The 16873-nt window shown below is 38.1% G+C and overlaps 3 protein-coding genes across 3 annotated transcripts; all 3 read right to left on the bottom strand.

Moving 5' to 3' along the window:
* Positions 1 to 1210: 1210 nt before the first annotated feature.
* On the bottom strand, positions 1211 to 3209 carry LOC121268199 (pentatricopeptide repeat-containing protein At3g22670, mitochondrial). The gene has a single exon (XM_041172353.1). The coding sequence runs from the start codon at positions 3024 to 3026 to the stop codon at positions 1371 to 1373; it is 1656 nt and encodes a 551-aa protein (XP_041028287.1). The 5' UTR covers positions 3027 to 3209; the 3' UTR covers positions 1211 to 1370.
* On the bottom strand, positions 3210 to 6012 carry LOC121268193 (pentatricopeptide repeat-containing protein At3g22690). Its single transcript, XM_041172340.1, has one exon. The coding sequence runs from the start codon at positions 5930 to 5932 to the stop codon at positions 3389 to 3391; it is 2544 nt and encodes an 847-aa protein (XP_041028274.1). The 5' UTR covers positions 5933 to 6012; the 3' UTR covers positions 3210 to 3388.
* A 6012-nt stretch (positions 6013 to 12024) lies between these two features.
* LOC121248920 (homocysteine S-methyltransferase 3-like) lies at positions 12025 to 15920 on the bottom strand. The gene is made up of 7 exons (XM_041147534.1): positions 15598 to 15920; positions 14096 to 14152; positions 13768 to 13994; positions 13273 to 13402; positions 12869 to 13072; positions 12546 to 12617; positions 12025 to 12433 (listed from the first exon to the last, which is right to left on the bottom strand). The coding sequence occupies exons 1-7, from the start codon at positions 15775 to 15777 to the stop codon at positions 12281 to 12283; spliced, it is 1023 nt and encodes a 340-aa protein (XP_041003468.1). The 5' UTR covers positions 15778 to 15920; the 3' UTR covers positions 12025 to 12280.
* Positions 15921 to 16873: the final 953 nt, after the last annotated feature.

The raw sequence follows: 16873 nt of genomic DNA, 5'->3' as shown, positions 1-16873 counted from the left end.
TCCGTCGGGGGGTCGAGTTGCCGACGAGATGAGTGTGGGGTCAAGTTCCGTCGTGGGGTTGAGATCGAGTGTGGGGTTGAGTTCCGTCGTGGGGTCGAGATCGATCCTTTTTATCTGGCATTAACTTGGAGCCACGTGCATCTAAAACACCTTTTACTAAGATAAATGTAGTTGTATGTAAACCTAGAGCAATAGCATGATGAACTAAGAAGTCTCCAGGCTCTATTGTTAAGAATAGTGAATTACTATTCTCATTAATTGCATTTATCTGTCGTGGGTCGAGGTGGTTTGGGAATGGAATTGAGGGGAAGACGAAGAAGTGAGGGGGCTGTATCGGGTGTAGACAAACTCAAAATAAGATACATGCGTGGCGCCTCAGTATTGGACGGTTGTTTATTGAGGAATATCAGCCTGACCGGTCACCAGGTTTTCTCTTTTGAAAAGCTTATACGGTCAGCTATCATTTGCTTCCTAAAAACAATTATAGGAGCACAAATCTTCCAATTGTGCAGCTTAAAATTTTTGGAATTGGACATTCTCGTACCCTATGTTAGGGTTTGCATCACACCCACAGTTGCTCCGGTCATGGCCTTTAATGCGGCATGGCGTCTGAGGTGACGCCATTAATGCAGCGTAGCTCCCCAAGTAGTCTCGCCGGTAGGCGATCGGCCTGGTCATTTCTTGTTCCCATCATCAAAGAATGGAGGGTTGCTCGTGCTTTCCATTCACTTGCCGGCATACGTCTTTTAATGCTAGGTGTCACAGGTGAGTGTCAGGATCGGCGTGTCCCATCTTTCCCCTTTGACTTGTTTCCCGCATAATGCATTTCCTTTCTGCTAACACAGTTTATGGGCCAGGTTCTTTTGGTGATTCCTGGGCCGTGGAAAGGTAGGATCTAGTCCAAGATGGGCCTCAATATCTAGGCCAGGCCCAACCCAGTGGATTGGGAGGGAAATATCCCTTCCTATTTCTATTTGAGGAGCAGAATTTGTAAGTTTCGGCAGCGGTTGAAGTGGTAATTTGTCGTCCAAGGTTTCTTGAAAACTGGAGATTATAAAGTTAATTTCTACCATGAAAAGCAAGCATTCTCAAAGTCGAATTGGACCCACATCACACTTCTGAGGATTTGTTTACTTATTAGGACGGAATGATTTATTGCTCATCTGCCCGAAATTCATACAATTGGTCGCATCCATGATCTAAAAGTGAGTTAATAAAACAGTTGCTTTCATCGTAAAATCGATGGAAAAAAACTAGATGGGATGAGAGATCCTACACTGATGGAGATGTATTCAAAACTTACACACAACATCGTATAGAACAGCTGAACCAATTCATCCTGAGCTGAACAATAATTACAGAAAGATTTGCTAAATGTTTCTTTCCTCTTTTGCCTGTGACATCAACTTTTCACAGTGTTCCATTGCATTTGTCATCTTCTTGCCCTCGAGTTCTTTCATCAGCATCTTGCATGTGCAGTCCTTCGGAACCATTCCCTTTGACACCATCTCTTCAAAGAATAAGCAAGCCTGTTCAAGTTTCCCGCCCTTACATAACTCGCTCACCAGAAGCGAGTAAGTCCCTACTTCTATGCTAATGTCATTTCTGAACATGTGATCCAGCAAGAAGTATAGCAGCTTCATTCTCTTCTTTCTGCAGCACATCTTCAATAGAGGAGCATAGGTCTTAAGATCTGGCTTGCAAGAATCCTCTTCCATTTTCTGAAGCAACTTCAAAGCTGTCTCTTCTTGCGAATGCATGCAAGAACAAGAAATCAAGGTATTGTACGTCAAGACATCCCGACTAACTCCCTGCTTCTTCATGTCCTCGAATAATTCGTGTGCGTCTTTTAGCCTACCGGCCTTACCAAGAATGAATATCAAACAGCTATAAAATGAGGCATCAGGAACACAGTCATTCCTCTTCATCTTCTCATAAACCTCCAAAGCTTCATTCACCTGACTTGCCTTCCCAAGAGCATGCATCACAATGGTGTAAGTCACTACATTAGGCATGCACCCATTCTCTTTCATTTCATCAAGAATTTCATCCACTTTGCGAAAATCCTTTTCGCGACCATATGCTTCGACAAAACAATTATAGGAGAACACATCAGGCCGAAACCCGTGTTTCTCCATATCTTCCATAGCCTTTTTGGCATGGTCAAGTTTCCTAGCTTTGCACCATCCATGAATCAAAATATTGAAAGATTGAGAATTTACCGGTATCACTTCCTTGAACTCCAAGAAAACATTACGGGCATGCTCAACACTATTCTCTTTCACCAATGCATCCATTAGTACATCCATGGCTGTGGTATCTTTGTTCACACCAAACCGCACCATATTCCTAAATGCCTCAACCGCCTCGTTGTACCTTCGAGCCCTTGCAAGCCTTCTCATGACCTTACTCATTGTGACCAATGTGACATAACCTCCTAACTGATTCATTTCCTCTACCAACTCCCACATAGAATGGAACTCCTTCGATTTTCCTAAGATGTCGACCATGAAGTCATATAGTTCTGGAGAATGCCTATATTCTGTTTGCGCTTTTGCCCATTTGAAAACTCCAAAGGCCAGTATCCAATCATTACTAAACCTCTTCAGAAGCTGTTCAACCAAACTTTTAGACGCAATAAAACCAGAACCACTTAGAGCTTGAGCTACATTATCAGGCGATGGGTACCGATTCTGGAGGATTTTGCTGATTTTTTCTACGTCAGTTTCGGCAGCTTCGCTTAGCATTCGCTTAACAACTTTGCCGTGATCATGAAGCCTATGATTCTCAACCCAGTGAGCAAGTGAAGGAACCACAAAATCCTCATCCGAATCTGCGGCGACGGAGCTCTGGGTCGCGCTGAACTTGACCCAGCTTGGAAGCTCCGGTGACTCGGTGATTTGGGTTGAGTCAATTTTGGTGCAGAAATGGTTGCATAAGAAGTTGCAAGGCAGCGCATTGAAGCCGACTTTTCTTCGGCAGGGTGAGTACGAGAGAAGCTTGGAAATTTGTAACTCTGAAAACATTTTGGGCTTGGACGATGGAAGATTGTTGGGACGCAAGAAAAAGGTGATGCCCCGAGTATTCGGAGAGAAAGGGTTGCCTCGCGTTTTTATGCTTGTTTGTTATTTGTTGTAAACTTGTAAATTTCTAGCATCCATCTATTTCAATCTCAATTTAAATAATAAAATAATTAAACCCATCTTGGATTGAAGCCTAAAATTGCAGTGTTCATTCTTTGTGAATAATTGGAATATAATCGAATGATATAAAGAATGAATAAATTTGTTAATGGTGAAGCTTACAATTAGCTTCAAAATAAATGGCCTAGGAGTGGGCAAATTAAAACTGAAGGCTTTACTTTTCCTTTATCAGTTTAATATTTCTACTACCAATAATCACAACAAGAACAATTCCCCTGCCGGAAAAAGTGGAACCTGTTATTATCTCGAACTATAATTTCCCTTTCATATATTCTTGACACTAGTTTGGTAAACGAGTGGCAATCAGTGCACATACGGAGATTCTTAGCAACACGAATTGGCGTGCCTTGAGCTGTACTGATAAGGCCAAAAGCTATGGCTAATTTCTCACTATGTTGGCTGAGCAAGTACTCTTTCTCATGCTCATCAACGTCAAGCATAATATTTGTTAAATCAGGAACATGGCCTTCATCTCTGACTCTGTAGTTTATTTCTTGTAGCATTGATGAGATGTGGGTCTTTTGTGGGTGTGATTCATCACAAGAGGTAAACTCATGGATTATTCCATTAATGATTGTTGAGCTCGATCCCGGTACTTTATGGACACCTTTCTCCTTCAATTGTAGCCTCACTTTTGCAACTTCAGTCCAATTCCCAGTAGATGCATATATGTTTGACAGAAGAACATGAATGCCAGTCCTCTCAGGAGCCAGTTCAGTTATCCTTTCAGCTACATATGCTGCCACTTCGACCCTTTTATGTACCCGGCAAGCAGCTAAAAGAGATCCCCATATCACATCGTTAGGTTCCATTGGCATGCTCTTAATGAGATCAAGAGCTTCTTCCAACAACCCAGCTCGGCTGAGTAAATCAACCATACACCCATAGTGGACAATTTGAGGGGAGATTCCATGGATTTCCTTCATTGACCTGAAAAGATGCCGCCCTTGATCCACAGACCTGCCATGGCTGCATGCTGTCAATAGCGCAACAAAGACTACTTCATCAGGTTTTACCCCTAGCCCAAGCATCTCATTGAAAAGATCCACCGCTCGTTCCCCATTTCCCTCCATGGCCATTGCTCCAATGGCTGCAGTCCAAGCAGAAACATCTCTCTTAGGCATTTTTCTGAAAATTTGCATTGCACTTTCAGGTTCACCACACCTAGCAAACATGTCAACCACGGCTGTGCCAAGCCGCATGTCACAATGAATATCATTCTTTTCAATGTAGGTAAGGACCCACTTAGCAAGATCAAGAGCTCCTAAATACCCACAGGCAGATGCAACACCCATCATTGTCACCCTATCTGCTTTAATCCCTTCATTTTGCATCAACCTGAAAAGTTCAATTGCTTCCTCAAACATGCTCTCTTGGACCAAAGCAGTGATCATCGTGTTCCAAGACACGAGATCACTCTCTGGCATTTCATTGAAAATCTCCCAGGCTGACTCCACATCGCCATTTCTAATTAAACCTGAAATCAATGAGTTCCACGACACCACATTCTTCTTTGACATACAGTCAAAAACTCTGCAGGCCATTTGTTGTTTCCCGCACTTCATGTACATGTCTACCATGGCATTAGATATGTTATCCCAACCTCCTAACCCATTCCTCAAAACATAGCCATGACACTGCTTTCCAAAGAGAAGATCACCTAATTGTGCACACGCGGAGATTGCAGATAACATGGTAACTCTGTCAGGTTGTGGTCCCCGTTGCAGCATATCACCTAACACAGCAAGAGATTCTCTCACCAGCCCCTGGCGCACATAGTTTGACATGATAGTATTGCATAGAACCAGATTTCTATCAACACATTCATTAAAAAGCCTCTTTGCAGTATCAATAGCTCCACATTTCATGTACATATCAACAAGCGCATTCATCATAAGAGTGTTAAGCTTCACCCCTGCCTCACTCATATAAGCACTTACCTTCTCGCCCAATTCATGATCCTTCAACTTTGCACAGGCTGAAATGACACACACCATTGTGACAGAATTGGGTCTAATACCTGCCTCCACCATTTCAAAAAACAAAGAAACTGCCTCCTCCGGATGACCCGTCCTAGCATAACCACAAATCAAACTAGTCCATGACACAACATTTCTATCAAGCATCGCATCAAACACCTTTCGTGCATAATCCATCTTCCCACACTCCGCATAGAAATGAACCAACGAATTCCCAATAAACACATCCCCCTCTAAACCCATCTTAACGACCACTCCATGAGCTTGAACTCCCTCACAAAACCCCACAACCTTCGCACACCCGCTCAGCATAAACGGAAAGGTAAACTTGTCGGGTACAATGCCCGCAACCAACATTTCTACAAAAAGAAAGATAGCTTCATCACCAAGCCCAGCAGAAGAGTAACCTCTAATTAAAGAATTGTACATGTACAAAGAACAAGTAGTTCCCTCGTCGTCATTATACAATTCGAATGCCTTTATAGCATAATCTAAGCTTTCTGGGGTGCCCATTTCGGAGCACGCGGCAATAAGCTTGGCCACAGAAGAGGGACTGTGACCGAGGCCCTTCTTTGTGATGCGACAGTGCCATTGCCTGAGTTCTTTTATTGTTTTGCAGTTTTTAAAAGCCCCAGTTGGAGTGGAGTCCTTGGCAGTGGTCTTCTGCTCATCTTGGCTAGTTGGAATTATGGAGCTTGGGGTGGAAGAGACCAGAGGATATAGAGGAATGGTTACAGCCATTGGGGTCATCACAGTGTCGGCTGACTTGGTATTGAGACCAACGACTTCAAATAGGGAAAAGAGGGGTACAAAATACAAATATCATGAGGCGGTGAGGCTAGTGGTCTCACTTTATTCCTTCTATTGCTTTCCAATAAGAAAAACTCTGGGAAGAAGCGGTGCAGCCGTTGCACACCTTATGTGACATAAGTCAAATGATAAAAATATTTTATAATATTTATCTCTTAAATTTAAAATTACTGTAAGCTGAGAGAGTTGATAAGAGAGAGACCGACAATGAGAGAGAGAATCGAGGAGAGAGAGAGAGGATGAGAGAGATATGATGAGAGAGAGCGTCGAGATGAGAGAGAGAAACGATGAGAGAGACGAGAGAAGCCGTCTAGTGAAAAAAAAAAATTACATGGACCAAAAGCATCCACGTAGTGAGTGCATTGTGTGCACCCATTATAGTGGATGCTATGTAGCAGCTCTCTTCCAATAATAGTGAATTTTAATTTTAATTTCTCTGTTAGGTTTTTATTTTTATTTTTATCAAGGTTATATTTTCATTTTAAAAAACAAAAGTTATATGCATTAATTTTTACACCATATCCTTCAGTATCTGATAATTTTTCAACTTAGGTGCATTTGGATAGATAGATGAGATAAAATAATTTTAGATGAAAATTGAAAGTTAAATAAAATATTATTAAAATATTATATTTTTAATATTATTATTGTTTTGAAATTTTAAAAAGTTGAATTATTTGTTATATTTTATGTAAAAATTTAAAAAATTTGTAATGATAAGATAAGATAAAAGGAGATAAAACACTTGTACTATACAAACGAAGCCTTGTGTAATAGCGAACCGAAAATGGAAAAAGTTAAATGCAATTAACGTCGTATTTATTTACTCATGACATGCCACTTCTCTAATGTATTAGATAAGACGCTCTAATGTATTAAAAATTAAGAAGAATGATAAGACTGAAAATAGAGCATCAAACCGAAATCATAGCAATCAAATCAATGCCGAGATCTTTGTCTTTTGTCAAAGAGAATTTAATGCATATGTTTTTATTCATTATCTCTGTAAGAGTTGTACATTTTCAAATCTTAGATTTTGTATTATGTCCTAAAATAGAGACTAAAGCATTGTATATATATTACTCTGATCAAATCAATATATCTTTGAGGAAAGTTTCGATCAATATGCATTGTCTTATTTCTCAAATATGGTATCAGACAACCTACGTCTAACGAGATTAAGATCCAATACTCAAATCATGTCTTTCACAACAGATTCAAACCCTCCTCCTTCATCCACCATCGAAAATCTCTTGGTTGTTTTCAACATTACTGCTCAGATTAATGAGAAGCTCACTCCTTCCACTTTTTCTTAATGGCGTGCTCAATTTGAAGCATTGTTAATTGGGTATGACCAAATGGACTATGTTACTAGGAATTTACAATGTCCTCCATCTGACAGCACATCCACAACCTCCTCTCAAACAACTCATTAGGTTAGACAAGACAAACTTATCTTGAGTGCTATTCTTGCATCCACCTCTCCAACTATAACCCCACTCATCGCAACAGCCAATACCTTTCAAGAAGCATGGAAAAAATTTCAAACTATGTATGCTAGTCGTTCACGGACCAGGGCCATGTAGTTGAAGGAAGAACTAACCTTGATTCAACGAGGAAATCATCCCAACTATCTTCATGCTATCAAAGCATTGGATGATGAAATAGCTCTCATAGATCATCCAATATCTGAAGATGATCTCACTCTCTATGTTTGAAGAACTCCATGATCTCCTTATCGGTCATGAGAGTTATCTTCGTCCTTTGGAGGCTACTTAACAGCTGCTTTTTGCAACTGCTAACTTCACGGCAAAGGAGAATGGAAATGGCGACCAGCAACAGAGGCACTTCTCCAAGCAAAATGGGTTTCCTAACCCTAATACAAACAGCTCAGGACACACCCACTCAAAGGAGAATAAAGGTAACAAATGGACCTCGGGCCGAAATAACTCAGCCCAAAAACGTTTTCAGCCCAAATGCCAATATTGTGACCAGTTGGGTCACACGGTAAAAGGATGTCCATAGTTACAGCCCACTAAGTTCGCTGCAAACTGTGCCGCAACTTCAAGTACTCAGGAATCAAAATGGCTTCTTGATTCTGCAGCTTCACACAATATTACTAGTGATCTTGGAAATTTGTCCATTCATTCTGAATATGATGGAACGGACGAAGTAATGCCTGGTGATGGTACAGGTTTGGCTGTTTCACATATTGGTTTATTAACCCTAAAACCTCTCCAAAAAATGTTTTATCTTCGTGATACACTTTGTGTTCCTAATATTTATAAGAATTTAATTTTTGTTCATCATTTCACAAAACAAAATAATGTTTTTGTTAAATTTCATTCATCTTATTTTCTTGTGAAAGAACAAATAACGGGGACGATACTACTCAGAAGTGCATGTGAAAATGGCATCTACATGTTTCCAACTTCACTGGCGACATCCAATTCCACAATGGTTTCTAATGTACATAAACGAACTTCAATAGATGGATGGCACAAGTGTCTTGGTCATCCATCCATAAAAATTGTTCAACAAATTGTCAACTTATTCTCTCTTCCGCTTTCCACAAAAAATTACCATCTTCATGTATTTCTTGCAATATTAATAAAGCACATCAACAACCATTTGGCTTAACTAGTTTTCAAAGCTCTGCACCTCTTGAAATCATTTATACAGATGTTTGGGGTCCTCCTCATGTTACGAGTCTTGATAGTTCTCAGTATTATCTCATTTTTGTTGACCATTTTACAAAATATATGTAGTTTTATCCTATGTCATCAAAGTCGGGTGTCTCCTCTATTTTTCCACAATTACTACTTAGAGGTGCATGTGGAAATGGTGTCTACATGTTTCCAACTTCACTGGCGACATCCAATTCCACAATGGTTGCTAATATGCATGAACGAACTTCAATAGATGAATGGCACAAGCGTCTTGGTCATCCATCCATGAAAATTGTTCAACAAATTGTCAATTTATTCTCTCTTCCACTTTCCACAAAAAATTTACCATCTTCTTGTACTTCTTGTAATATTAATAAAGCACATCAACAACCGTTTGGCTTAACTAGTTTTCAAAGCTCCGCACCTCTTGAAATCATTTATACAGATGTTTAGGGTCCTGCTCATGTTACGGGTCTTGATGGTTCTCGGTACTATCTCATTTTTGTTGACCATTTTACAAAATATATGTGGTTTTATCCTATGTCATCAAAGTCAGGTGTCTCCTCTATTTTTCCACAATTCAAAAATCTTGTTGAAACACGCTTTCAATCAAAAATAAAAAGTTTCTACTCTGATAATGGTGGTGAGTTCTTAAGTCTAAAAAAAACTTGTTCATTCATAGAATAAGTCATTACACCATCGATCCATATACTCCACAACAAAATGGAGTCTCTGAATGTCGTCATCGACATATTGTGAAAATCGGACTTACCTTACTACAAGATGCATCTCTTCGTCTCACATATTGGCCTCATACGTTTCAAATTGCCACATATCTCATAAATCATCATCTCACTCCTCTTTTGGAAAACAAATCATCATTTGAAGTGCTATTTGGTCAATGGCCCAATTATCTTAAATTAAGGAAGTTTGGGTGTCTTTGTTATCCTCTCACAAGGCCATACAATACTCACAAAATGCAGTCCAAGTCCATACCTTGCATTTTTCTTGAATACTCTCAAAATCAAAATACATATAGGTGCATGGATCCTCTTACAAAAAGGCTCTACGTGTCACGGCATGTAACTTTTGATGAACATCAAAACCCAGTCAACATAACTGGCCCAGTGACTCATGGTAGCCCAAACACAAGTCCTCAAGCTTTTATTCTTCTTCCACCGAACACAGTTCCAAATAATTCTAGAAATTTCACTTTCCTGCAAGTGCAAACTCGCATCTCCTCTCCCGAATCTTCGCTGCCCGTGACGTGTAAAACAGTTGCCGCCATTGACACATCACCTCCAGGTAATATTTCTTCCGTTTCTGTCCAGATCACACACGCACATCTGATGCCCTAAGTTTTGCAGATTTAAATCTCATTTCTCAATCAAATGATTCCAATTTAAATTCTGCACCTACGCATGCATCCCCATTAATTCCAGCTTCAATACCCTTGACTTCTAGTTCCATGCCCACTGCCTTACTAGAAAACCCACCCTCTCGGACTCACTCCATGACCACACGGTCTGAACAACATCTTCAAACCTAAACAAATTCATGTTGTCACAAAACATCCTCTTCCATCAACCATTGAACCAACATGTGTTAGCCAAGCTGTAGCTCACCCACAGTGGCATGAGGCTATGTCCAGTTAGTTAACAGCTCTCATGCGATATGCGATATGGAACATGAGATTTGGTCTCTGCTCTTGAAAATTGAAACCCAATAAGATGCAAATTGGTTTTTAGGGTTAAAAGAAAAGTTGATGGCTCAGTAAATCGGTTCAAAGCCAGACTTGTTGACAAGGGGTATAATCAACACCCTGGCCTTGATTATAAAGAAACCTTCAGTCTGATTGTTAAGCCTGTCACTATTCGGGTAGTTCTGTCAATTGCTATTATGAATGGCTGGGTGTTGAGACAAATGGATGTCAATAATGCTTTTTGACATGGAAAATTAACAAAAACAGTTTACATGGTGCAACCCCCTGGGTTCAAAGATCTTTCAAAAGCTAATTATGTTTTTAGATTAAAAAAGGCAATCTATGGGCTTAAACAAGCCCCTCGTGCATGGTACTCAACCTTGAAGAAGGCACTTATTGAGCTTGGATTTCAGAATACTAGAGTTGATTCTTTTCTATTCATCTATAGACATGAATCGGTTACTTGTTATTTTCTTATCTATGTTGATGATCTTATCATTACGGGTAGTAACAAAAAGTTTGTGGGATCAATTATTGAAAAACTAAGTGTTGAGTTTTCATTGAAGGATATGGGTACTCTTCATTTTTTCCTCAGGGTCGAATGCATTAACACTTGTGCAGGCTTGTTTCTATCACAATACAAGTGCATTCGGGATCTACTACAAATAACAAACATGATTGAAGTACTCAACAAGTACTTCACTTCATCTGGTAGATGGTACTGTAGCTATGGACAATACTGAGTTTAGGAGAGTAATAGGAAGCCTTCAATATCTGTCTTTGACTCGTCTGGATATTTCTTATGCGATTAATAAACTCTCACAGTTTATGCACAAGCCGACCATCACTCATTGGACAGCAGCCAAGAGGCTTCTCATATACTTAAAGCAGACAATATTCCATGGTGTTCAACTCAGAAAAACAGCTGCTTTATACTTAACAACTTATAGTGATGTTGATTGGATAGGCAACAAAGATGATCGCACTTCAACTTTAGCATATATCACTTTTTTTGGATCCAATCCCATTTCATGGAGTTCAAAAAAATAAAAAGTTGTTGCACAATCTTCAACGGAAGCAAAATATCGTGCATTTGCAAATGCAGCTTTGGAAACCATGTGGCTATTAGCTCTCTTTCAAGAAATTAGTTTTTCTCTCAAGGAAACGCCTATGCTTCTTTGTGATAATTTTGGAGCAACCCACTTGAGTTATAATCCAATACAACATTCAAGAATGAAACACAATTAGATTGACTTGCACTTTGTGACTTAGTTCAAAAAGGCACACTTAAAGTTAGTCATCTTCACATTGAAGACCAACTTGCAGATATCTTGACAAAACCACTCTCAAAGCAGCGCACAGAATATCTACGAATCAAGATTGGTCTTGCTAATGGTAGCCAAATCTTGCGGAGGCGTATTAAAGAGAATGATAATGCTAAAAAACATAGCATCAAACTAGATCATAGCAATCAAGTCAATGCCAAGATCCTTGTCTTTTGTCAAAGAGAATTTAATGGATACGTTGTTTCTATTCACTACCTCTTAACAATTGTACATTTTCAAATCTTAGATTTTGTATTATTTCTTAAAATAGGACTCTAAGCATTGTATATATATTACTCTGATCAAATCAATATATCTTTGAGAAAAGTTTCCATCAATATGTAGTGTCTTATTTCTCTTATATTAGATAAGACGTGTCATTTTATGAATTTATTTTTACACAATCTCTTTATATAACAAGTTGGATAAACAAAAAACAAAAAACTTCCAAGCTGCTTATTGTCAATACATCTCAGCCTTGAAAATGTAGGGTCAACACAAGTGTGATGTCCAAGCTCGATGTTGTTCATATTTTGCGCTACTTTTTCAGTGGGAATATTGGTTCCCGTTTGCACTTAAACTGCATCGATCATTAATTTTTATCAGAGACAAAGAGCGCCCTGGATATGCCTCTAATGGTTTTAGGAGTAGTCCTGCAGCACCCTCCGAAAAGAGAAGCCCCAGCCTCCCTCCACTTCCCTATATACGTCACAAAATCTTCATCTACATCATCCCCACTTGATTTCTGTGAAAAAAAAAATGGACAACATAGAACTTCAAACATTATCACAGCTTGCCATTTGTGGAACTTCAGCCTTGCTGTAGCAGAATTTAGAGTACCAGAGCAGAAAACTCACCACCCATTGCTTGGTTTGACCATCGTACGTCTCTCCACTGTTGGGATATATCAGCACTGGTTTACTTGTTAGCTGCCAATTGGAAACATCATGTTAAGAACTCTTTAAAGGGATGTTTGTTCAGTTGACTGCTCATTTGAAGAGGGATTATATCAGCTAGCTGTGTTGAACGTAACGAAGAATGATTGGTCCAACAATGTGATAAATCGTGCAGATCCAGTACTGAACTTGAGGGTTGTGAGGATTGCAATTTGCAGGGGATATAAGATTAAATTGCAATGACTTAAATCCCGTAATGACTAATAACCCGAAATACTGTATACCTTCCGCATAGATGTAATCAGTCCATGGATAAATCTGGGAGGGGTACAGTTGATTCCGACGGAAACAACCTGCTTGCATGAATCTGCAATGGAGGTACACTCTGCAATAGGATCACCGCTAACAACATTAGTTCCATCCTTGGAATTGAAAGAAAACCATGCCGGGATTTCCATGCCTTCTTCCTCAAGAAGCTCAGCATATGCCTGCATTAAATAAAAGGACCAACAAAAATGTTCAGCCAGAGCCAGAGCCAGAGCCAGAGCCCATGCTGAAACTGGTGCCATTAAAGTCACAGTACTTAAGATGTTGAAGTCTCAGTACAAAAAACAAAACATGCATGCATGCCTTGCACATGATACAGTTGATCAACAATTGAAAAACGGAATTGATATAAGCATGATACCTCCGCTTCTAGCTTATTTGGAATTGTTTCAAACGCAATTAGATCAGCCCCCGAGTTTGCTAGAATCTGCACCCTTCTTCTGTGAAACTCCTTCAACGTGTCTAAAGTAACTGCATCACCGTAGTTCCCGCTGTGACGAGGGAGAAAAAACAAATCATATAGAGACATGTAGATGAATCACGATAAGATCATACTATTAAAGCTGAACTGAAAGGAAAATGAGCCACAATGCGTGGCCAACGAGCCTGGCCACTTATGATACAGACATCATACTTCCCAATCAAAGATGGGCATAGCCATTTGCGCGCAATTGTCCAATTTGATCGCATGGTCATGTACGTGATGTCACATATGCAGGGGTCACCTCAACCTTAAATTCCAATTGCATGATTCAAAGCAATTAAGCATTCGAGTAAGAAATGACACATGATGCATCAGTTAATGAAAACCAACTTCAGAAATTACTCCATATTGGACATGACCAAGTTCACACACCTATACTCAGACCCATCCGCTAAATAAGCTCCATAGCTTCCCACAGAAGCTGCAACTAAAATTGGACGTTTCAAATTCGTTCCACTTTCCATGAAATCCCAAGAATCTTTTGTGCACCGGTCATAGTAAATTTCTCGTGCCTCGCATGCAATTTCTACACTTTTTCTAAGCAAAGCTTCAGCTTCTTGCTTGGAGAAGCCTTTAGCCTCAAATCCCTGAATGGTGGCCTGTGACATATATGGTTAATCTGAGTATCAATAAAAGAAAGTACCATGGGTGAAAACAGAGGAAGATAAAAGGCTTAGGCGGGTATTAAAAAAGAACCTACCTGATAAGATGCTGTCGATATGATGTTTGCACCGGCATCAAGATAATCTAGGTGAACCTATTCAACGAACCAAGAAAATTCACAACAAAATGCATAAATTAGTCGTTCTTCGCTTTCTGTGTAAATCATAGAACAATCATTGAGCTAGTGTTGTGATTGTGGTATTTTAGCAAATCATATTCAAATCATTTATAAACAGTGAATTAATTTAGGATAATTTAAAGTTGATACGATCTCTAGATCAATATATCCAGCTGATTATTGACATTTTGATGTCGTTCAGCTGCCCGCACATCATGTGCACTGTTTTCAGAATGAAAATACTCTTACTCCTTTCACTTCAATTTCCCTCTCTTGCATGCAATCTTGTGCTAAACAATAAACAACTGTTTTTGTTTGAAGTGGCTTTTATTGCATGAAAGAGACCTGTCATGAGAATCCGACAGGAGACATTGCACACGCACTCGTACATGCACTGGAAAACTTTAGGCACGAATGGGAAAGTAATTTTATAAATCACATTAAATCACATCTAAAATTATTTTTATATAATTTCTTTGTAACTATAATATTTTCTTATATATAATAGATGCTACTAAGTCTCATGCATCTTCCTTCAAAATTATCACTAACGCAAATTTTATTTTTTTATTTTTCTTTTAAATATTTTTTAAACGTCTTTAACTATTAAGAAAAAAAATCACGACTTTACTAATATTTACTTCTTTAATCATTTAAAAAAAAACTTCAAACTATAAGAGCAAATTCATGAGCTAAATATCATTTTTCATTATATATAATACACGTACTGTATTTATTTTCGACTGCCACTGACTGGGAATATTCTTGATTATCTTCTTTTTTTAATCTAATATGAGATGTGATACCCCCACGTACTGCTCTGCAATTTTCACTGATCGATGAAGATCAAGACGAAATTCATAAGCTAGCTTACCTGTGAAGATACAATTATTACACTTTACAACCAAGTGTTCACGTGTATGATTGATCTAGACTTGTGAGAATCAAATTTAAACTTTACATGCATATATATATATATATATAAATATATATATATATATATTTATATATATATGCGTTGCTCTTATTTATAATATTGTAATATTCGTGTGTCAGGAAGTCGATGTCATGAGGACCGACTTCTATGTTTTTCTTTTGTTTTAAAGCAAATTAACCTTAATCAATATAGTTCAATTGCTAAGTTACCATAATGAATAATAAATCCAGTCAAACTCACCAAAACTCCACCTATCATTAATTGGAAAAAAAATAGATGAATCATGGAAGGGATGATAAAAAAAGATAACATGCTCTAATCATTATAAACACTTGAACATCTTCTTCCTTGTTTTAATTTACAGTACACAGAAAAGGAATCCATTTTACAATCTTTTCCTTGCATTTTTCTCATATTTCCCAAGCACCAGAGAGAAAAACGAGAGAGAGAGAGAGAGAGAGAGAGAGAGAGAGAGAGAGAGTACCCTTCTGACAAGATGAGGAGAATCAATAAGGCACTTGGCGCTCCAGAGAGGGTCGTTGAGGTCAGCCCCATGTCGTTCGAGCTCCGTAGCAAAGCCGCCGTCTAAGACAACATATCCACCGCACTTTTGTATGAAACCGGACATAAACGACGATGTCTCCTCCGCACCACCTAAACCCATGTCTTAGAATCCCAAAAATGAAAGAAGCTCGATCGGGGAGATTTCAGGGAAAGAATGCGCATGCAGCAAGTTTCGAGGCGGTTTCTAGTGAAACAGTAACTGAGGCAGCAGAGGTACGTGTTCACTTCGCCATGGCTTGAAACTAATATATATATATATATATATATATATATATATATATATATATATTTACGGAATTAAGGCTGAAAAATTTAAATATTTTATATAATGCGTTGAGATGAAATGAGTTAAGATAATTATTTAAAATTAAATAAAATATTATTTTTTAATAAATAAATATTATTATTATTTAAAAATTTAAAAAATTTAAATTATTTATTATATTTTATATAAAAATTTAAAAAATTATAATAATTAGACGAATAAACGATATTTCTTAGTCCAAAGACACGATTATGCCTCTACGTTTATGTCTAGGTCGAACAAAAAGATTCTCACGCCAACTGTCATTATCCTTAAACCAATGAAATTAAAAACTCCATTAACAGTTACATTTGCAATCTAAATATTCATTTATAAAATATTTTATCTAAATAATTGTATTTCTAAAGTTGGGTCGATGATGTTGCAGTAGTACTTTAAGAATGTCTATGATCTCTCTCGTGATGTTCGGAATATCGAGATCTTATATATATATATATATATACCCTAATCCCTTTGCAAAGACAAAACACGTACAACATGTATCGGGTCACATTAAGAGCCACATTCTCTGGAAAGGAAAAGATAAAGAGCCTTTTGAAATTTCTAATGAACATGAGGATCAGACGTAGTACCATATATAACGTCGGCATTCACTTGTTCTTTTCTTTCTTTGCAATTATTGTTGTTTAACTTGTTTTGCCTTTGCTTTTAGGGGTGTTTTTTTTTTTTTTTTGTTCAACCTTTTCTTTTAGGTCTTGTTTGAGCCAAGAGAGTATCTCAAATCATCAAATTTCATTTAATTATTATAATTGTTTTAAATTTTTATATAAATATAATAAATAATTTAATTTTATCAAATTTTAAAATAAAAATAATATTTTATTATAATTTTATTTCATCTCAACTTACTATACAATTCGAAAACGACAGA

This window comes from Juglans microcarpa x Juglans regia, chromosome 1D, assembly GCF_004785595.1.
Source record: "Juglans microcarpa x Juglans regia isolate MS1-56 chromosome 1D, Jm3101_v1.0, whole genome shotgun sequence".
NCBI lineage: Eukaryota > Viridiplantae > Streptophyta > Magnoliopsida > Fagales > Juglandaceae > Juglans > Juglans microcarpa x Juglans regia.
The sequence above is the reverse complement of the archived record's forward strand: the minus strand, read 5'-3'. Positions and strand labels throughout refer to the sequence as shown.

Excerpts from the sequence above, each read along its gene's own strand:
- LOC121268199 (XM_041172353.1), bottom strand. The coding sequence starts at position 3,026 with ATGTTTTCAGAGTTACAAATTTCCAAGCTTCTCTCGTACTCACCCTGC.
- LOC121248920 (XM_041147534.1), bottom strand. The coding sequence starts at position 15,777 with ATGGGTTTAGGTGGTGCGGAGGAGACATCGTCGTTTATGTCCGGTTTC. Across the intron at positions 13,995-14,095 it reads TATCGACAGCATCTTATCAG|GCCACCATTCAGGGATTTGA; the intron begins GTAGGTTCTTTT and ends TATATGTCACAG. Across the intron at positions 13,403-13,767 it reads GCGGATGGGTCTGAGTATAG|CGGGAACTACGGTGATGCAG; the intron begins GTGTGTGAACTT and ends CCCTCGTCACAG.
- LOC121268193 (XM_041172340.1), bottom strand. The coding sequence starts at position 5,932 with ATGACCCCAATGGCTGTAACCATTCCTCTATATCCTCTGGTCTCTTCC.